The following is a 22632-nucleotide window of genomic DNA, read 5'->3' as shown; positions in this document are numbered from 1 at the left end:
CGACTCACTGATGATGAGGTTGACCTACTGTATATTAAACTTTTAACTTCCATTTGTACTTTTCAAAAGATTGCAATGTATTTGAATCTTTGTTAAAATGGAATCAATGTGCAGGCTCACTGGTTAACTGTGGAACTGTTACTACATGTTCAAACAGCTGCTCCAGGCAAAGATATAAAGTTCTCCTGATTATGTGTCCATGAAACTGTGGGGAAGTAGTCACTGTGCCCAAGTTTCAAATGCTGAGTCAGATTTTCAGGAAGGGGGTGACGCCTAACTTTGATTCACGTATTCGAAAAACTGGTGGCTTTTCGTTGGATCACATCACAACTTCAGAGGCTAGTAAATATGGTCTCACAAGTATTACAAGTATTGTACAGAGTTTTGGCCTGTCGTCGAGCAAAGTCTGAAGGAAAGGTATCCCCAGTCTCTGAAAGCTTAGCTAGATGTCTCCTTATCATTATGAAAGAGAAACCATCAATTTCAGACATAAAGGTCAGTTTCTTCATCATGGGAGTAAACTGTGGCTCTGGACAAGACTAAGAAAATAACCCTGATGGTGTTATAGTGATGTCATCAGAGCTTGAGCCTACAAATTTATGAAAGAAAGTCTGTGTCTGGAGGCACAGGCTCTTTAGCTACTAAATGCTCCTCTGTGTTCAGTAGCTAGACCATAATGTTGTATCTCTGTTGTTTTGTTGCTGAGCAGACAGTGTACAGTGTTTCTAGAGCTCTTTCTCTTAAAGGAGTAATGTTAGCCAGCAGCATTTGAAAATGATGCTGTGATAGCAGTTAGTGGAGCAAAACAGTACATTTGTTCACCGGACAGTTGAACACTGAGCTGTTCTGTAGAGCAGAGGGGAACTGCAGAATAAGATGCTTATTCTGTACATTCATCACTACAAATGGCACCTTCCGATGTCATTTGATATGCTATTTATAAAAAATATTAGCGATAGCTATTTTACACAGTGTGTCAGTATCAAGATGCTTAATGACTGGAAATGAGACCTCACTGCAGTTCCTGGAAAGTTCAGACATGCACCTATTTTTAAAATGTATTTGTAATTTTGCAGTTTGCATTGTTTGTACATTTGTGTTAAACAAGCAGCTGTTCATCTGCAGGAGGAAAACATTTGGGTTTTATTTTGTTTGTTTGTTTACCATCACCTCCCAACATGTCTGTCTGTCTGTTTCAGACCACCAGAGGAAGTTTGGTGAGGATTATGGATCATGTCAGGCTGGTATTTCTAACTTCATGACAGAGGTCAGTGAACAACAAACACCTTTAAGATCCTGTTTATTTATTTTATCTTTTCTTGTTACTCTATGTGCTGTCAAAATGTAGAAATTAAGACATCCCATTTTAGAAAAGAGAACAAGACTTGTCACCTACCTGTGTCTAAAATGAAAACTCACAACTTCCATTGTAAAGCAATGCACACTACAGACATTATTATTTTGTAGTGCTTGGAGATATGTCACCTATAGGAAAAAAATATAATAAAGCTTTAATAGAGATATTGGTCATATTATGTCATAAAAACTCTTCAATCTGTGTCTTTCCCTCAGGATCTGATCATCATGGGGGCTCCAGGGACGTCTTATTGGACAGGTTCAGTTCTGGTCTTCAACATGTCCAGCAGAGGGATGTCGGTGTACCTGGATGATGACGCTGGAGCTGTCGGCTTTGGAAGTTACCTGGGTAAATGATGCATTTGTTGCTATATTTACACTGTAGCCACTACTGCTACTATTATGGTGCTACAGCTACATACAGGTACTGTCTAGCTACTACTACTGCCTCCTAAACACAACTACCTAGGGAATGATACACATGCTACTAATGGTAGAAGCATTCCTACCAGCAGTAGACACTCTCTGCCTGTGAATTCAAGTTCACTTTACATACTGTACTGAGTACTGAGATCTGCTACAATACAGCTGACTGAAACAGTATTTATCTACTAACATAGAAAACTGGTAATTTATCGAGATAGAAATATTCCCTTATCCATGCGTGCGGTGTGGCATGAAAAATCCCGTCTTTAACTTTGTTGCAGTGGCTGATATACAGGTCAACTCTGACACTGTCTACACAGGATTCAGGTTTTAGTTGTCCAGATATGCTTCAGTTTTATTCAGTACAGCTGTGACCAGAAGCATCTTTTAGTCTTAATGTTTTCCTTCTTTAGACACACAGATGTAACTACAGTGATCGTGCACTGGGCTTTGCAAAAAACAATGAGCTCACAGCAGTTTTGTAGCTGAATGCTTCCTTTGTACTATACTTCCTGTGTAGATAAGGTGTGATATCTGCATAAAGCCGAGATGAACAAGACAGTTGGGATGTAGTCTGCAATCACATTTGTACCCTTGACTTGACCATAGTTTCAACCAAAACTGTCATATTTGAAGTGTATCAGTATTTTTCCATAGGCCTGATGTAGCTTGTTACAAAGTGGAAACGGCTGAATTGAGCCAGGTTCAAATGTGATTTATTTTTTTATGTTGGAGCCTTTCAGACATGGAAATTGTAACATTGCTGACTGTATTATTTTTGGAAACCTGCTGCAATGAGATGAAGCAATATTACTTCTGGAAAATGTCTGAGTTCTAAAGTATTTTCTGCGTCATATACTATATTGCTGATATAGTGTAAAACTTGCATCAGCCTTGGTGCAAAGGGATGCTTGTCACCAGCTTTCTCTGGTAATAGTAAAATAATCCAATAGTTCAAGGAGGAACAGGAAAGTAAACATCTTTTATCATGCTGTACTGTGAAAAACCATTCACGTTGCGCTAGAATGATTTGAATGGTTGCTGTCGCTCATGGCTCATATCTATATATAATTATTGCCACTGCTGTTGAAAAATAACATGAGGGCTCAAAAAAGCTGTAGCTTGAAGAGTTTTTTGATTGGGGTTTTTGGCAGGATGATGGTGCAGTGAAAGGACTGAGAGAACATGGTTTGTCTTACTGTGCATGTGCTACTTATCTCAGTTTCAGTGGTATTTCTGACCTTTCAGAAAATATTTTTAGATGCAGCTGCATCATCCCACGGTGAAGTTGCTGTATTATGATACTTTCTCTCTACCTGACTCTTTGTTCTGGACATGTTATCTGCAGATTTCTGAAAGTTTTTTTTTAATATGTTTATTGTATCAGTAGACATTACACATCTCTAACATAAAAGTGGAATTGTGTTGTTAGTGGAATGTGCCGCAGTCAGCACCATCAGACCTGTAGCTAACACAGTCACAACTGGCCGCTACAGTAACTCAGGAGCTCATCAGCTCAAAGTGAGCAAGTGCTGATTTTTATCAAAAAGCTAAATAAATTAGTAACTTTTAATTGGCTAATCCAGCCATTCATTTTATTTTATCCAGGTTGCATTAATTTAATTATATTATTAAGAATGATTGTATACTAAACAATGGGATGTAGAAATAAATAATTCTAAGCCATATTGTCCTCACTAGATTTTTATAATGCTTTTACTGTATATATATTAACCAGTAAGACTGTGAAACAGGTAGTCAATTGCATTCTCTTTGGCATTACAACATGTTAAATTTGAAATGGTGAACCCTACAGAAACCTTGTTTGTAAAACTGAGGTTCTTTTTCATCCCTGTGCTGAACAAGCTAAACAGGAAGCTGAGTTGATGCTCTTCAGCTGGAGGTCCTGTTTGGAAGAAAACATGTCAGAAAAGACACAAAAACATGTAATAATAATAAGACTGACAGCAGTTCAGACTGCAAAATATCGTCTGCTGAGTTGTGATTAAACATAGGCTTTTAGTGTGTGTTGTCTACAGTGTGTATGTAAAACATTTCAACTCACTATATATGGAAGCCACACTAACAAACAGGAAGTAACATCACTGAAAGCTTTGATCCCTTGTGGGGACTTGACATTAATTTACATTCTTTTCTTGGAGTATCAACTCTTAATTAGTTATTTTCAGTTTGATGTTCTGAAAAAACTGTGTTTTCAAACTGCAGAGTTGTCCTGGTGCAGATAAGACAATGGTCCAACTAGACTCTAAGGGGTCGTGCGTTAATAATATTGGGAATCTTTAACAATGTGCTGTGTTTTATAAACTCATATCTATGTAAACTCTTAATCTGAAAAGTAACTAGTGACTGGTTATCAAATAAATACAGTTTGGTAAAAAGCACAGTGATGTAGAAAGCAATATAAAATGGAAACAATTAAGCAAATAGATCAGAATTGTACTTTTTTCAGTGTTCAAGTACTTGTATTAGATTTTTGACTATATTCCATTTTTTCCATTACCTGCTGTTCAGGTTACTCTGTTGGAGCCGGTCACTTCCTCAGTCCTGGTAGTGTGGAGGTGGTGGGCGGAGCTCCTCAATACAACCAGAAGGGCAAGGTGGGACCGCTTCACTTGTCTGTTTGTTTGTTAAAACTACCGAAAATCTGTTTGGACTTCTGGACTAATTTGAATTGTAGGCATTTTTACAATGTCAAGACAGTTAGTCTCAACCTGACTTCCTCTTAATGAGGTTGTGACTTTTAGGGTTGATATTGTGTGCTGTGTTATGTAGCTGTGATGGTTGAGGTGTGTGTGTCTTTGTGATGTGCAGGTCTTCATCTTCACAGTAGAAAACACCATGCTGCGAGTTGTCTCTGAAGTCTCCGGAAGACAGGTAAGACACTACTTAGCATAAGCATCCTCCGTCCAAGACAAAGGAAAACATATGGTTTTCTTTTTGTGCGTTTGTGTAGCTGGGATCTTACTTTGGCTCCAGTGTATGCGTGGTGGATCTGAATGCTGACGGTTTGTCAGACTTGTTAGTTGGTGCTCCCATGGCAACGGGCATCGCCAGGGAGGAGGGTCGAGTCCATGTGTATATCAACCAGGGGCAGGTGAGCACATGCACACACTCCCAACTATTGTATCACAAACCAGTGGCCAACAGTGGGATCAGGTTTGGCTGTGTGTTGCTGAGTCCCAGTTTCATACCACATACTAATGGCATAGAATACTCAGCATTAGGACAGCAGTCTATTGACAGAACATTCATCTGCAGTTATTTTGTCTAATTATCATTTTAACCATTCTGAAGCAAAAATGCCAAAACATTTGTTGGTTCTAGTTTCTTAAATGTGAGGATTTGATAATTTTCTTCATCATTCATCATAGTAAAATAAGCATTTTTAGTCAGCAGGGAATAAAGTCTGCGCTATTTAACTCTCAATGTGATCTTCCCTCTTTGCCTGACAGTTTAGTGGGGCATATTGTGCAGTTGAACACACCAATCAGTACAAGCAAATCAAGACATTGCAGTTCCTAACACTAAAGATATTTGTTCCAGTTTGAATCTACTATATTGTAAAAACCAGCTTGTTATTAACATGTAGTTTGAAAGAGGCCTTATCGCAGCAGATAAGTTGACACTGCAGGAAAGGTAAGTTTTACTAATAACTAATGATGTCTAAATGGAACTGAGCCATCATTATTTAATTATTTACACCTGTGTTTTTCAAAATGTCTTCAGTGAAAAAACTTTCTGTGATCCAGTTTTGTCTTCTGTTTCCTCACAAAATGACTCTGTCTCAGGCGAAGCTTTTGGAGGCGGAGTTCCAGCTGAATGGCAGCAACGCATACGCTGCCCGGTTTGGACAGACCATCGCTGACCTGGGAGACCTGGATGATGACGGTTACCATGGTAACAATCACACCTGCTTATGCCACTGCAAATTATTTTGCTGCTATACAGCTTCTGCTGATTCTACTTAAACTACTAGTATTACTGCTGATAATCCCACTGCCAGTACAGTACTATAACTGTTACTGCTGCTGTGCTATTAAATACTGCAAAATACTCCCAGTTCTTCCAAACTGATCAATAACTACGTCTACTACTGTGAATATTACTACTGCTCCTTCTACTAGTATTGTACTGCTGTTACTATTGCTGCTGCTAATATCACTGCAGATACTGCCTCTCATACATCTGTTATTGTTAATATCTCCTCCAAAAACTACTTCTTCTGGTACTATTTCTGATAGTACTGTCACCAATGTTACTTATAGAGCTTGCTCTACCATTACTGCTTCAGTAGTAGTCATAGTAGCAGTAATACTGTCTTCATCTACCCGCTGAGCAGCTCCAGTTGATTAGGTGGGGGTTCACTTCAATGCTCAAGGCGACATCAGCAATGCTCTTTCCCTGTTGAGCCAGATTCTGTTCAGTTCTGTTTTATTTGTATCATGCCAATACACAACAACAATCATCTCTGGGCACTTTACATGGTAATGTCTAGACCTTACAGTATTACAGAGAAAAGAAAAACGTAACAGATCCACCCCGAGCAAGTACTTGGTAACAGTAGAGGGGACAAACTCCCTTTGATAAAAGAAAACTCTTGACAGACCCACACTCAGATGTACTACCTCATAAATTACTCTACAGTACTACTAATGCTACTACAATACTTTCATGACCATTGCTGCAAAAACATCAGAAACACACCCAAAACATATTGGTGCCTCTGCAGTAGGTGTTTTTTTTTTTTTTTTTTTTTAGCTATACTTGACATTAGTGTAATAAGAAGAGAGGGAGGATCCTTAAAAAATATATTATTGGCTTAAAATACATTAATATTCAGTGATATTTTATATCTAGGCTTTTCAGGCTCTGTGTGTGTGTGAATGAGGGGTGGAGTGTGTTATTAAGTTCATTAAAACTGTAATGACAAACTGTAGCTGAACCTGCCTTCTAATCTGCCACAGCTAGATAAAAGGGTCAGCGATGTGTGTTTGTGTGTGTTCTAGTACCTCGCTCTTTGTAGGAAAAAACTGCTTGACTTTCAGACCTTCACATCTTCAAAAGACTCCGGTTAAATATTAAAGGACCACACTGGTGTTTTCTCATGTTTATGCACTAAACCATGGACACTTACATCCTGAGGTCAAAAGTCCAGACCAAACAGAAGGTCTTTACATTTTCTAATTACTTAGATATTTTTTTCTTAAGCCATGCTGGTGGCATGGGTCCAGTGGACAACAACATCGGCTGGTTGGTCTGCCATTTTGGTTGAGGCTGAAATACCCCATCAACCATTACATGGATTGCCATCAATTTTTTGTCAAAAAAAGATCTAAATTGGAATTTGTCTCTTAAAAATAAAATAGCTGCAAGACCTACAGCATATAGTTTATACTGTAGGTAACTAAACAGTTAGATCTGCAGCAAGCTTCAAGCCTGGGTGAAAGACGTATAGGAACATCAGGATAAACCAATGGCTGCCTGGAAGGAAGGAAAACAATTTGTAGGCTAAAGGTTGACAGTAGGTTAATGGGTTATTGAATAGAGAGAGCAAGAGTCCTTGCAAATACCTTAACATAAAAAGCTCATTGACTCATCTTAATGATTTATACTACTTTTACTATGAATGCAGCCTTATTTCCCTGACTTTGTTTAGGAGAATATAGGAGACAGTTATATTAGCATTTGTGTGCTTGTAGATGTGGCGGTTGGTGCCCCACATGAAGACGACCTAAAAGGAGCTGTCTACATCTACAATGGCAGGAAGGAGGGCATCTCACCAACTCCATCTCAGGTACAAACTCCAATACTAATACAGAAGACCTGTGTATCACAGTAATATCAATTTACTACTTGTACTATTACTACTACTCATGCTGGGGAATCATAGGATTATTTTATAAGTTTCATATTTTTTAATGGGAACGATGTTTCCTTTGATCTCTTCATGACCATCAAGGAAGTGCTCCAACTCCATTTTTTTAGTGTGTTCAACTTCTTGTCCACACCAGAACTGGGAATGTGTTGTAGATTGATATCTGCTGCTTCCTACATTTTACCAAATATTTGACCTGTTGTATAATATAATGTACAGTATGGAAGACTAATAGAGCCTGAGGCTATACACGATTGATTGATTGATTGGTTTGTAAAATGTAAAGACATAAAGAGAACTGCTATCACAATTACCCAAAGTTGACCAGTGACACCTTTACATGTCAAAATTATTCTACTTACTGTAGAGTCAATAAGAAGACCGTTCAGAAGAATAAGAAATGTTTAATCAATATTCGAAACAATTGCTGAATGTTTTTTTTTTTTATTAAATAATCAACTAAGTGATTAATCAGCTCAAATTTTATATTGGACATTTTTTCATATGCTTTTTACTGTATGTAAAATCTGAAATTGTAATGTAACCAAAGTTGTCAAATGAATGTAGTAGATTAAAAAGTACAATCGTTCAAATGTTTTAGAGTAGAAGTATAAATTGCCACACAATGGAAATACTTGGGTACAAACACCTGAAATTTGTGCCTAAGCACTACACTTTGGTTTTTTGATATCTAACATGGTGTGTGTTTTTAGAGGATTACTGGATCCACACTGGGTCGTACCCTCAGGATGTTTGGCCAGTCACTGAGCACTGGCATTGACATTGATGATAACGGCTATCAGGGTAACCCAAACTCTTACAAAAGCCATTTCCTTCATCACACAATTTGCCATATTTAACATGCGGGTTCTCATTAGGTGTCCTCTAAACCAGGTTAATCTCTTTCTGTCTCTGCAGATGTGGCAGTTGGTGCATTCCTCTCAGATTCAGCTGTGGTTCTCAGGTAAAACTCCACTGAAACTTTCTGTTCAGGAACTAGAAATGTTCCAGTTGTAGCTCTGCCTCCATTCACAGAAGTGTAAAGAGCTAAAGCTGATTTGGAAGTAAATTATTCTGCAGGGGAAGTAGGATCTTAATATATTCGGCTTCTTTAAAATGTTTTGCTTTGAGGGAAAATATGTTCCAGATTATGAACGTAAATAATAAAATCCACTTACTGTTTTCAATCGAGATACAAAAACTGTCAACAAAGAATGATATGGCTGCAGTTCAGTCCAGTCAGCATGTTGTAATTATTTCACTGTGTGCTGTAGGGCCCGTCCGGTGGTTCAGGTGAAGGCGTTTTTGACTCTGCCTGAGCAGATTGACCAGCAGGTGGCGCTGTGTCAGGAGCACAGAACTCCAACTGTGTGCTTCAATGTCACTGTGTGCTTCAGTGTCAGGTCCAAGCAGTTCAAAGGAGTTATAGGTACTGTAAATGCAACTATTTGGTATATAAGACTCTAGGTCCAGTTTGCTAGTTTATCATTTTAGACCCAACCTGCTGATTTCGAACCCATCTGACAGTTTTCTTTGTCCCACTCTGATTTAGGTGGTGGTCAGTTAGATCGTACTTAAGAATGAACAACTTATCTACTGATATCTAAGATTTTTTTCTCATCTCTTTTTCAGACCTTGAATATAATTTGACCTCTGACCTCCTCCATAAACCATCCTTTCCTCACCGTTTCTATTTCCACGGCAATGGGTCATCCAATAGCACAAGGGGGCATGTGAAAGCACAACATGGCCAGCAAAATTGTAGAACACATGTGGCTTACCAAAGGGTAACACACTTGCACACATATGCAAAAACATACAGTGGAAAAAAATTGACTAACTTTAATAACTGTAGTGATACTAAAAAAGTTTTTCTTCTCTGTGTCTGTCTCTTCCACCTACAGAAAGATGTGAAGGACATTTTTACTCCGGTTCAGTTTGAGCTTTCCTATAGTCTCAGAGAAACAAACACACACAGAGCGCCTCACAAAAAGTTCCCTCCATTAAAACCCATTCTGCAGCAGGGCGTAGGAACCCAGAACACCGTCACCAATCAGGTACTGACCAGTGTTAACAACAACTACTTAGCTACCATCTAGGTTAACCCAACCAGGCACAGGTTAGTGCTAATACCAGTCACAGTTACAACTACTAAAGTATAACTGATTGAATCTTTGTACAAGGCCTTAAGACCTCTGTTACCTATAATTTCTTAGATTAACTAGAGGACAAAGAGTCAGTACCAACAGCTTGACAGAATAATTGGCTGAACAGTAGCAGATAACTAAAGTAGTTAGTACTAACAAGTTGTGAAAAGGGTTAAGTCTCACAAATATTCACATTATAACAGAAACACAAATTGCTTGCTTCTTTGCTCTGCACAGGATTTTTGGATGAGTGGAGAAGTCTGGCAAATAACACTTTGAAAACCCCAAGCTTCAAATCATTTACTGGTTTATAATCTATTCTGATTATTAGATAATGTGACGTTTTGAAAGACGTAGAACATACAAACTGTGTCTTTGTAACAAACCTAGAAGCAGAATCTTAAATAATATTTCATATGCTTTGTTTAGTCTCGATATTCATGATTTGTTGTTGTATAGACACACTTATTGTATAGACTGGTATTTTGACCTCCATCTTTAATAAGAGATCAGTGCAACTTGGGTCAAAGGTCAACAAATTTGACTTTTATCCCACTTTTTATGAAGGTTGTTGTTTAGATTGTATAACAGAGAGGATCCTGACTCCTGAATTAACTCACTCTTATAAGTTTTTTTTGTATTCTGACAAAACATATAACTTAAATGGTCAAGTAACATCACAGGAATAAAAATAGAGAGGGAATTCCCTGAACAATTTTATTTAAGCAGGAGGACTTAATTTCTAGCCAGATTTGTCATTTTGCATTTTGTGGTGGGAAAAAAGTTGCTATAAGGGTTTTAAAGCCACCAAATCTAATGCAAAAGTTGGCAACACTGTTCCTTTAACTAAGACTAATGTGATAACTTGGATAACAAGGGAAGGAAACTGCTAATCTGATTTCAGATCCACCCCACACATACACACACACACACACTAATAGTGACTTCCTGCTAACCCAAATGTGTTTACAGCTGCAGCTCATTAACCAACATCAGTTAGCTCAGCTCATCCTGTGTCCAATGCCCCACTGACTCATAAAATCAAAGCAGAGTTAAGAGGTAGCCTGTAGGATTTTACAGCTGGAGCTAGTCATCAAGACATTATTCATCATCTGGAAGACCGAGCTCAGGGGTCAGAGGTCACAGAAGTCATCTGTAATGGTGTCAGTTCATTATTATAGTAATAGATGTCATCTGTAAACTTGCTGCCTCTTTCTCTCTGTCAGACTTGGTTTGCTCGTTCCTGTTCTCTGGTGAACTGTTCGACCAACATGCAGCTGTCAGCTGAACTGTTGCTGCCACAGTAAGAACACACACATAACATACACAGCAGGAAGTTGTGTATGAATTGGAAGAAAAGAGACAGAGAGCAATAGACTGAAACAACAGCAGTATTGTAATTTATTAATACAGCTAGAACATACACTAAGTGACACATAGGTCATAGTAATGTTGACTTCTCTTCAATTGTGTTTTTTGCACAAGAAAATCCAACAATGGTTATTCAGTTTTCTAAAACTAAAAATGTTATTTCCCTGACAGAGGCTAACACAAAACAGGAAGATTCCTTTCAAACAACATCACTCAGCAGGGTTGCATTTCTCTTGGTTCTAGCACAATGTCAATATATGAACAGTAGATCACAATGTAATTAAAACAGCCCCTTCACTTTTTTGTGAAATATTCTTATTGATATTTATCAATATTAATCTCATCTTTGTGTGTTGAGTATGGAGCTGGAGTTAGGCAGAGTTAGCCTATAGCCTTAAACAGGTTATCTGTTAATCCTGCTTCTGGTCTTAATGCTAAACTAAGCTAACCAACTCTTGGCTACAGTTTCGTAACGGGCAGAGAGAGTGATATTGATCTTGACATCTCACTCTTGACAAGAAAGTGAATTAGCATATCATAGCATATAAGACATAGTATCAGAATTTTTCATTTTCTTATTGGGGAGATGTTTGTTTTGTGGAAGAAGTTGGTTCTGACTAGAACCTCAGTGTTCTTGTTGTTTGTCCTCAGTCAGCAGCAGTACTTTGCTCTAGGCTCTGGACAGACAATCATGTTGAAAACCTTGCTGCTGAACTCTGGAGATGACGCTTTCCTGCCACGGCTGACACTCCATTTCCCTAACAACATCCACTACATTAAAGTACTGCAGAACGTGAGTTAATGTCATGCTGATGGGACTGCTTGAGGAAATGATTGTAAAGCTATAATCCTTAAAATTCTAATTCTGGTTGATTCAATAACGCTTGTGACGGCAACTGTGTATTTATACTACAAAAAATGTCGCGTAGCTACTTTATCAGCAATACAAAAGAAGAGCAGCCTATTTTTCAGTGCAGCCAAACAAACTGGTCTTGATTTAACAAAGATGTCAGTCAACGACTTTTTTTTGTCATGCCATGAGACACTTTGAGATGTCTTGTTGCTTTTTCTTATTCCATTACCCCTTGAAATATTTCAAATGATAGAAAATGGTTGTCTTGTTTTCGAGATGCTTTTTATGATGGTCACAGCAATAACCTCAATGACAAACACATTGTGTTTCCTGTGACTGTTCCACAATAAAAGCCACTCTGTGTTTCACCAGTTGAATGTTTTTGTGAAGCAGCAGCTGTACAACATGTTTTGTTTACATTAGCAGTAACATACTACAGCTCATGTGAATCCCTTGTGTATTGAAGGTAGTTTTAATCCAGTACGAGAATGGCAGACTCTAACACAAACAATAAAAATGACTACAAAGAGAGATAATTACTGAAAATTGTAAGGAAACTTTAACAACGAATTACTCATTAAACTATGTACACATAACAAACTGCCTGTGTGCTGTTGGTTTTGCAGGAGGACAACATGGTCAGTTGTGATGTCACGCAGGAAGTCAACAGTACGATGGTGGTTGTTGACTGCCGCGTTACCAGCCTCCTCCTCCCAGGCCTTGCCCAGGTAAGCCTCAGCCAATCAGTTACACACAGCTACTGGAAATGTCTTGTAACAAGAATAAGAGTCTACAGCAGTGCTAGCCCTCTATGAGGCCCCACTCTTACAGTGGTTCTTTGATCGTAAGCACACTAATATCCAGATGTTTAAAAGGTAATGTCATAGTTGGCATCTTAGTTGTTAGCATGCGTATAGTAGCTAATTAGTACAAAGTACATGAGAGGCTGATGAGAAATTGGGAATAAGTTTTGAAGGTATTTTTATGCCTCAGTACCTGCAACAGCTGTGGCCAGAGGCATTATATTTTTGGGTTGTCTGTCTGTCCATCATATTCTTGGGAGCACAATATCTCAGGAACACCTTGAGGGAATTTGTTTGAAAAAACACCCATTTGGACTGAGGGACAATGACAAAGCTCCCTATCAGTCCTCTGTACTCCTATGTAATACTAGTCTATAAGTGAAGACATACTGTATGTTTCTCACTGGAAATTCTTCACTAGAATCACATCTCATTATAGTGATAATTTCTATTTTGCCAAAAAAAACCCCCACTTAATATCATTTCTTAAATTCCCTCAGTCTTCTCTAAATATATTGTATGAGTCTGGGCAGACATGCATGTAAACTGCAACTTGACCGGTTGGTGGAGGTGGTAATTCTAGTTTTACACTTCAGAGAATCGTTAAAAAGATTTGAATTCATCCAGAGAAAGATGCAAATTTCTGAACCATATTTCAAGGCAGTCCATTCAGATTAAAATGTGAATGTTCAGTTACTAATGTTTTCCTGTTTCGTGTAGCTGAATATCAACTTCCTATTGGACGTTAGCCAGAACAGCACACCTGGTAACATTGACATCCATGTCAACACCAGCAGGTAAGGTCCCTCCTCCCCAGGGTTTCCGAAAGCCCCCAAAAACTGAAATTCTTCCTTTGCTATCCACAATGAATGCCAAACAATATAAAGTATAAATATAAAATGGATAAGTAATAATACAAAATAAAGGCACTTAAAAAAAAACAGCAAGTGAAAAATATAATAAAAATATAAGAATATACGCTACATCAGCTGTATGTGCAACAGTTAGCAATGAATGTGCAATTATACAGGCGCAAACATGAATGTGCAATTATACATGTGCAAACTGAGAACACAAACAGTTGGGTGCAGTTACATGAAGTAATCAGTTGTTTTCCCTTCAGTGATAACTATGAGAGTGAGGAATATCTCCATGACAACTCCATCAGTCTCCCTCTACATCTCAAATATGGTGTCAGTGTCAACATCCATGGGTGGGTCAGCAAACATTACTACAGTATTGTTCTCTTTCTTAAAGTAAATAATAATACATTATTTATTTATAGATAACTTGTTTTACACAAGGCAGCAAATTAAAATAATAAAATTTTATGATAAATCTAATTTCCTGTGATGTAAGATAAAAGATCATCAAAATGAAAATACTGAAGTAAACTCAGCATATGCTGTCCAATAAAAGTTTTCATTAAAAGATGTTGCTATTAATATTGCAGCTGCTGCAGCTAAAACTCTTCTATGTCTGTCTGTTTGCAGTTTTGTGACTCCCACCTCTTTTATATTTGGAGATGAAGACTCAAATCCAGTTGACTGCTACACTGAAAGATTCAACTATACATACAAGGTGAATGTCACTCTGGTTCAGATGTTTCTTTAGGTGTGTTCAAACAAAATCAAAATGTGAACACAGCACAATCACATGCAAAGTCAATGGAAAGATGTGATTGGGTCTGAACAGCCATAAATTTGCTCTAGGCAGCACTAACTGGGGTGACTGCACTTTGAAGAGCTACAAAGTGCTTCACATTAAAAGCATTAAATATCAAACAAGCATGGTAGTAACAGCAAAACCAAATTTAGTTGTGTAAAATATGCATGCAACTCAGGGTGATGTTAATTTCCTCCCTAAATGTGCTGCGATAAGATGATAACGCACTTAAGGCCTGATCACACCAACAGTTAAAACAGTCAGTTCATTAGAGCGGATACATTCACAGAGGAAGTAAACTTACGCAATCATTTCTCATTGAACTTTAGTGAACTTGAATGTGTAAATTTGTGCCACTGGAGAGTAGACCTTCACGGCAGACATTTTGACTTGCCATAGTCAGAAAGTCACATTAAGTGTCTCGCTAAATTGTGAGAGTGAGCCAGCATGGACAATGCTTCATGGTCTGCCTGAACACATCTTCTGCTATATTAAACACCCAGTACAGGTCAGTGGTTCTCCTTTGCTACTAAAACAGCCTGACAAGGTCCTTTCTCCACTTTCTGAGTTTTCTGGTGATTTGCCAAAACCTCTAAGGCCCACTGAAAGTGCTTGTGCAGTTTTCCCCACACTCCTATTTATGTTGCAGCACAACAGGATCAGCTGCCACCACACAGCTTGTGGTGGCAGCCTGGGAAGTTATTTGCTACTTATTTATTTACTTAGAGAAGTACTTGGCCTCTGATTTGACCTGATTATCAACACAGTCAACAGATGAAGCTGCAACAGTGGCTGTGACACAGCCATGGATGCAGTTAAGGTACTTAAGCTACTTCTTTGCTGAGTTATAACTCAGTCAAAATTGAGCACAGAGAAATGATGCACCTAGTTTTATATTTAGTATTACTTACACTATTTATCTAAAGTAAACATCTATACATCCACTTAGAAATGATGCAAAAGGTGCTCCTTTTAATCTTTTTAATGCCAGAACTTGCCTGAGAATCATGTTTTAAGTCTGTTTCAGTATGAAAGTAATCCAGTGATAGTTGCCTGTACAACCAGGGGTACACTGGAAAAAGTAACACCTATTAGCTAATTCTGCATGCCTTTTAATTGTGTCAATGTGCAAATATGTAAGCAAGGTTACAAAACAAGGCTCAAGCTGTAGCTAACTCAGTGTCCAAGACAATAATAGTCATCCTGGGTTTGGTGGGGGTGAACATTTGTCTCGATTTTGTCTGAAGGTTGACTCACATATCTGTTGTTCTGTCTGTCTGCAGGTGTTAAACTCTGGTCCCAGCAGGTCAGTGGACACTGTGGTTAACATCGCATTACCGAAGATCCTCGCACCTTACCAACACAGACTGCTGCAGGTGGTTGACTGGCAGGTACGTCTAATACAGCAGCAGCACCAGTTTTAGCAGAGAAAGAACCAGAGTCAGAATAAAATTTGTTAGTAGTATCTGTGTGGCTTCTCATAGGTTTCTGAAGAGACATTTCATTTTTTGGTGTCTGAGTATCAGTTACTAGAGCCAGAGGGTAAAAAGGGCTGGAGGTGAGGTGGGAAAAGCAACCTGCAAAAACCATGGCTGAGTGTGATAGGCTGTTTGATACTTGTAATGAGTGCAAACATGTTCCTATATATCTCTTATTAAGCTTTAATTTCTGAATGGAACAACTCTTAAATAACTTTTTTCATTTAACAAAAGAAGCCAAATGTTAAATGTTGTGTAATAATGAGTAGCCCTACAAGAGCTTTGAGTAAATAAAATAATTTAAAACGGAAAAAAAGTATTTAAAGCAGGAATTAAGACCAAGAATTAGTCGAGACATTAAGGAACTTAAAGGTTTTTGATGTGCACTATGCCTATGGATACTCAGTAGCACAGAAGGTGTTGACATGTAACAACCAGGCCTAAGATTCACATAGGTTTTGGGTTTATGGCAGTTATTTATGAAACCTGTCCACTGGCTTGAACACTCAGTCATGGTGGTTGCTGACTGGGTCATGATTGTAGCAATGGTTGAAGTTGTATTAGCATTGGCAATAAAAGTACAGGAGTAGTTGTGGTAACAGTAGTAGTGGTACTGGAATACTTTAATGAGTTAAAAGCATAAGTGGTAATAGAGTATATATATTTATAATGTATATAAATAATTCTCTCTCTCTTCACAGTCGTCTCATGGTGTGTGTTCAGTCAGTGACACAACTGTTTCAGTCACTGATGACTGTGACATCCCTCAGGCTTCCATCATTAAACAACTCGTCTTCTTCTTCTCCTCCACCACCACCCGCAGACTGGTACACACACCAAAACTTAATTCCAACCTTAACCTTCAAACAGTCTTTTAAAATTGCAGGACCAGTCAAAATGCCCTCACAATAACTGTCAAACTGAAACAGGAGCGAGCCATTAAACAAACTGCATGAATTCTGATCTGACTGTTCTGACAGTGAGCACATAGCCAGAGATTTGATTTGAACAGGATTGAGGACCATTGATCCGATTCCAATTTATCTAACAGTTGTTGGGATATTTTGTTGAACAGAACTTGTTATTCCTAAAGCCAGGGTAGCGTGGCTAAAACTTAGTGGCTGAGAACCTGATATGCTGAAGTTGGAGTGAATCATCATCACTCCACCACCCTGATTACAGTTTCAGTGTAGGAGCTTCAGTGTTTTTCTGTGTGTGTGCAGTTTTGTGGCCGTAAGGATGATCTGTGTGAGCAGTTGGTGTGTCGTTTGGGTACCCTGGAGGCAGGGAGAGATGCCACCATCCAACTGGAGATCAGACTGAACCCTGCTGTACTGCTGCAAGCTCCGGTAACACACAGGCTATTGTTTTTACTCAGACTGAATCAGCTCTGCAGAAGAGCTCAGCAATAGTAAGCCTGTGTAGACACTGACAGGATTGGAACCGATTCTCTGTTAACATGCTGTTCTCACTACGCAGGTTGTGAAGAAACGATGAGACAGTGATTAACACAGATCAAAACTAAGTTAAAATCTGCCTAAGTTGATTGATAGTCAGTGTCTCTACTGCAACACCTCATGCAGCCTCTTTACAGATTTGTTTTAAGATTAAAAAGCTTCTAGAAGTGTTGAGTTTCACTTCATTTAAAAATAATTATTCACCAAGGCACAATTTGAAGCAAGCTACTTTTCAAATACAAATATCAAAAATATAGCATATCTTTGCACATAAAAACAATATAAAATTACAAGTAAGAAAATCTAAGATGGAATACACAAGCACTGATGGCAGTGGTTAATCCATATCTTGCCAATTAAGTCTTTCTAAATGCAAGAGCAATATATTTATCAGTCTGTAGACAGACTGATAAATATAGTACACTTGCTCTTTTGTTGATCATGTGATCATGTCTTGTACTGCAGCTTTTCTCAAGTCACAAATGAATGTTCCTTTGCAGCTTTATTCTGATGTGAGAGGACATTTACAGAAAGCGCTGCACAGTGTGTGAACAGCACTGAATTGTTAGAACATCAAAGGAAGATGATTTTCCTGTTCTCTCACAGGTTGTGTTTCTGATAATGACTGCTGTGAGCACGAGGGACACTCGTGCGCCCCCGCTTCTCAATATGAGAAGCGGGGGCGCATTTTTACATGCATTTTCACACCCCATTTTCATCATTTATTGTTATTCTGCTGTTTTTTTTACAATGTCTGACAAGTGCACAGTCATTGAATGACAAGATGTTAAGTTAATTCTTCTACGCTCATAGGCTGTATATATATCTAAAGTATTTTGCTGAATATTCATTTCAAGATTATCAGGGTGCTTTTTTCACGAGACTACCATGAGTTTAACATAAAGGATCCATGTTTGAGAGGGGCTACATGCATTAACAGCTCTACAACACTGAAATGTGCTTGTTCTCTCCTGATCATCCACAGAGGTTTATCTACTGAAACATAATCAGACTGTTCACATTCAGAGAAACATTTAAAAAAAAAAACCTGGTGTCTGTCTGCATGTCTTGGTGTCAGGGTCGACATAGTGTCATGATTTTGGAGAGCACAGCGATGATTTCATCTCCCAGAGAAGATCCTCACACCATCCTCATCCAGGAACAACCTATAGCACAGGTAAAACACCCTGCAGCCAATCAAAGTCATCTGTGTTCACACTGTTGTTGGAGCTGATGGTTAATCAGGCTCACACTGCATCATCATCATCAGCTCTCTTTTCATCGAGAAACATCCTGGAAATAAATTTCTGTAACAGACAATAAAAATGGAGCAACTAGCAGTGGTGGAAAGTATACTCAAATACTGTCCTTGAGCACTGTTTTGAGGTACTTGAAAATTTCCATGATGTTACTTTATACTCTGACTCCACAACACTTCAGAGTGAAATACTTTACTTTTTTAATCTACTGCAAAGATTTTACATTAATAAAAGCACATAAGCTTATTAAATACAATGCTGTGTTAGAGACAACTCACTGAAGTGCGCCATGAAAGCCTTATTGGCATTGTTAAATGTTAATGTGACAGTAAACTGCTGCAAGTATACTCAGGATGTTAGTAATAATCATTGTATGTGGTGCATTTGTAGGTGGTGGTGGAAGCTCTTTTCACCCAGAAACCTTCAACAACAGTTAAGGTCTTTATCATCGTTGTCAGTTTAGTTTTGGGTCTCATGATCCTGGCTGCTCTCATCTGGTGTCTGTGGAAGGTAATTAACTTTTTTTAGCAAACACTTCTGATAAAAAATATCTTTGATTTGATGACATTTAATGATTAGAATATAAGCGTACTAATATATGGATATATAATGTATGGATAAATTACACAAAGATAACAACATAACTCTCTATCTTACCCTCTGTCCACCTGTCTCTAAGGCTGGTTTCTTTAAGAGGAGCTTCCAGAAGAAGCAGGAGTCCAACCGAGACAGCTGGGACTATGTTCCTAGAAACGACAAAAGGGAGAGCACTTCCTAATCCTGATGGTAATCTATGACCATGACCCCCTGACTATAAGGTGGAGTTCACATCTTGACTGTTTTAATGAGACCTACAGTGAGTGCTGGTGGATGGTGAACATCATCAACCAATGGCATCTGTCCAGACTGTCAGAAGTTTGAAGTCATCCTTGCTGGTTTCAGTACAAACCTGTGAGTGTGGCACATGATGACGTCTTAAGTGAACTCCACCTGAATCTGACCGCAACCTTTATAGACGAGCTTGAAGACTTGACAAAGAGTGCAGCGATGGATGGATGGATAATACAAAGGGAGGTAAACCTGAAACAGTCACATCTGGACCAATTAGAAGTCCTCAGAGCTTCCTGGAATCATGACACTCTTGCTGATGACCTCTATTTTGACTCTTAAGAGAAAACAAACCAAAGGAAATAACTTATGGAGACCTTTGATCTCAGGGGATAGAAACTTGGCCTCTGATTGGCTCATAAGTCTCTGGAAAATCTCCTTTTTTGTCAGTGTATATTTTTCTGTATTTTTGTTAACCTGCTGACACACACACATACACTGAGCAGACTCACACTGTGTTGGCCCATTGACTCTTGCACACATCAGATGCTGGGATGTGCTGGTGCATGGAGTGAAGAGAGAAAATGGACATAATCATCGTGTTTTGTCCTTTCCTTGCTTCTTTGTCCCCTTTTGGACTTTGTCTCTCTAAAGGCCCGGTCACAGCAGTTGTAAATAGCAAAATTTCACATGTGGATTTGCTCACAGGGGCGAAGTAAACCCACATAAATTATTTGCGTTGAGTGTAATGTTTGTAAACTTGTTGACCAATAGACACAGTGTTGACCTTTAAGGAACAAACAGTTTCAGTGCTAAAGCTGTTGTAGCTTATTAGTTGTGCATCATCCAGTTTTATACAATCTTCTCTGCTGGAGAATAAACTGCTCCACAAAAGGGAACTGGTTTAACAGAGACAGAAGCACTTGTGCATTTATGGAATTAAATTAATTGATGTACAATCTTGAGAGCAAAATGCCAGGGGTGAATAAACAGCCCAGTACAGAGGAAATAAGTGCTAAGAGCTTTTGTGACTGAGGAGTAATAGCATGTTCCTGACTGGCTTCTATTTGCAGTTATTTAATCAACTACTGAATACACAATGAAACAGACTTAAGTAGACAGCACTCAGAGAATGCAAACCTCTGTCGAAGCAGCTCAGTTTCCCCATAATGCCATTTTAAAAATTTGTGGATCGACATGATGTCCCAGATCACCACCAAAATGTAATGGATCGTTCCATGGTCCACACCCTACTGTACTGTTCAAAATATAATCAAAATCAATGAATTACTTTTCGAGTTATGCTGTGGGCAAACCAACAAACAAGTGTAAAAAGCATAACCTCCTTGGTGGAAGTAAAAAAGAAAAACCTTTTTTAATATGAAAAAATTAAGTTGCCAAGAATGTTTTCATGATTTCAGCTGTGGTTCCTGTTTCCACAGGTATTTTGTCTTTTCTACAGTACAAATCATGTAGTATGAGTATTACAGTAAAGGTGTTTCCACAACAACCTGAACCAAACAAACAGATTCATGCTGCTGTCCTTAAAAACTTAGGATACACTTCATTGCCTAGAGCACTGCTTAGATGCATTTAAGGGGTTAGACATTCTTAGTTCATGGTCCTTAGTTCATTTATGGGGCATAGAAGGAAGCATAATTAGTTGAATGTAAAGCTGCCACTGTGTCAACAAGCTTCCAAAGAAAACATCTTGAGGATGTGCGGATAAATGTCGCTGTGCCACTTTCTGGCCTGACCGGGCCTTGACACCATCTTTGCGACTTCACACTTTTTTTCTGATCTGTTGTTTACTTGTTTAGTCTGCTGTGCAGCTGTTAACCTCCACTGTCAGGAACCAGTTCAGGGATACGTACCAGAAAAACAGGAAACTGTTTTGGTGTGTGCAGGAAAAATTAAGAACAATGTACTTCCGGGCAGGGCCTCGTGAACACGACCCAAGAAAGGTTGCCCGTCTGTAGGTGCTTCTCTTCCACAACCCTCCTAGGAGCAAATCATGTGACACCAAGTAAGGCATGAATGGTTTTTGGTATTTTTTTTAGACATACCCACATGAATGTTATGGGAACACACTTTATTTATAGAATGCTTTTCCAGATTATATGACAAATTAACCCAGGTGTAAGTTTTTGGTCACCTGGTTCTAAGCTATTGTGAAGGCACAGTAGGAGACACAAGCTGCAACACATTAAAGCAGTTATGTTCGTGGGTCAATTTGACCCGCAACATAACAGGAGGGTTAAACCCACAGGGCTTAATAATAAAGAACACTACTTGAAAATCAGCATTTAAAAAGTGTTTAAGGTATTACAAGTATCCAGAAGCATTTTTTTTAACTGTGTACTGTATTCTGTGAATGCAGACATTTAAACAGCTACCTGCCTCCCTTCTGTTTATCTGTTTAGTAGAGATGCACATTACACAGAGATGTCTTAAATATTTTAATTTGTTGCAGTTTTTGTTTAAAGTTGTTCCGCACTGGAGGGTCTCACTGCTTTTAACCATACTATTCTATTAAAGTCAAAGATTTTCTATTTAAAACGACTTGTATTTGTTTCTTCTCACCCTGAAAACAATTGTGACTCAGTTATTTACATTTTTAGAAACATCTTAAAAAGCTTCTCCATAAAAACATCAATATTTAGTACAAACAGTCCTGTTATAGACCTGTCCAGGGTGTCCCCCGCCTTTCGCCCGATGCTGGCTGGGATTGGCTCCAGCATCAAAAACTGCTCGACTATCATCAGCATACATACAGACAATATTAACACAATAATCAGTAACTGTACCTATGCTTCTTTTCCTCACAGTGTCAGATTTAGATTTAACTTGTGTACAATTTAAATTAAGCTACAGATTCATCTTAGTATTTCCATGTCAATTAATCTTTTATTTCCACCATTTATTTCTTATATATATTAGATTGTTGGCAATTTCATGATAAATATTTGTCTTGTGGTTCCAGAACCAGAAACTGGACAAAATAAAACAAAATTATGATAAAAAAAAAAGCAGCAAAAATGAAATTAAAGTATTAAAATAAAATGGAAACATGAATTTGAAAGTAAAACATTA

The 22632-nt window shown here is 38.3% G+C and overlaps 1 protein-coding gene across 2 annotated transcripts in view; it reads left to right on the top strand.

The window, feature by feature from the left end:
- The window catches only part of itga4 (integrin alpha 4), a 27461-nt gene extending 4937 nt beyond the window's left edge, over positions 1-22524 (top strand). For both annotated transcript variants that reach the window (XM_020609463.1, XM_020609464.1), the window contains 24 exons: positions 1200-1267; positions 1573-1705; positions 4315-4400; positions 4615-4677; positions 4757-4897; positions 5592-5700; positions 7503-7597; positions 8392-8482; positions 8597-8642; positions 8953-9107; positions 9311-9465; positions 9583-9735; positions 11052-11128; positions 11848-11989; positions 12676-12777; positions 13573-13649; positions 13976-14065; positions 14346-14433; positions 15801-15908; positions 16697-16822; positions 17219-17344; positions 18531-18629; positions 19102-19221; positions 19391-22524. In XM_020609463.1, coding sequence (XP_020465119.1) covers positions 1200-1267; positions 1573-1705; positions 4315-4400; positions 4615-4677; positions 4757-4897; positions 5592-5700; positions 7503-7597; positions 8392-8482; positions 8597-8642; positions 8953-9107; positions 9311-9465; positions 9583-9735; positions 11052-11128; positions 11848-11989; positions 12676-12777; positions 13573-13649; positions 13976-14065; positions 14346-14433; positions 15801-15908; positions 16697-16822; positions 17219-17344; positions 18531-18629; positions 19102-19221; positions 19391-19489 — 2549 coding nt within the window. In that variant the 3' untranslated portion in view covers positions 19490-22524. The remainder of the gene's footprint in view (positions 1-1199; positions 1268-1572; positions 1706-4314; positions 4401-4614; positions 4678-4756; positions 4898-5591; positions 5701-7502; positions 7598-8391; positions 8483-8596; positions 8643-8952; positions 9108-9310; positions 9466-9582; positions 9736-11051; positions 11129-11847; positions 11990-12675; positions 12778-13572; positions 13650-13975; positions 14066-14345; positions 14434-15800; positions 15909-16696; positions 16823-17218; positions 17345-18530; positions 18630-19101; positions 19222-19390) is intronic.
- Positions 22525-22632: the final 108 nt, after the last annotated feature.

This window comes from Monopterus albus, unplaced genomic scaffold, assembly GCF_001952655.1.
Source record: "Monopterus albus unplaced genomic scaffold, M_albus_1.0 scaffold99.1, whole genome shotgun sequence".
NCBI lineage: Eukaryota > Metazoa > Chordata > Actinopteri > Synbranchiformes > Synbranchidae > Monopterus > Monopterus albus.
Note: the sequence above shows the minus strand (reverse complement) of the source record. Positions and strands in the feature narration are given on the sequence as shown.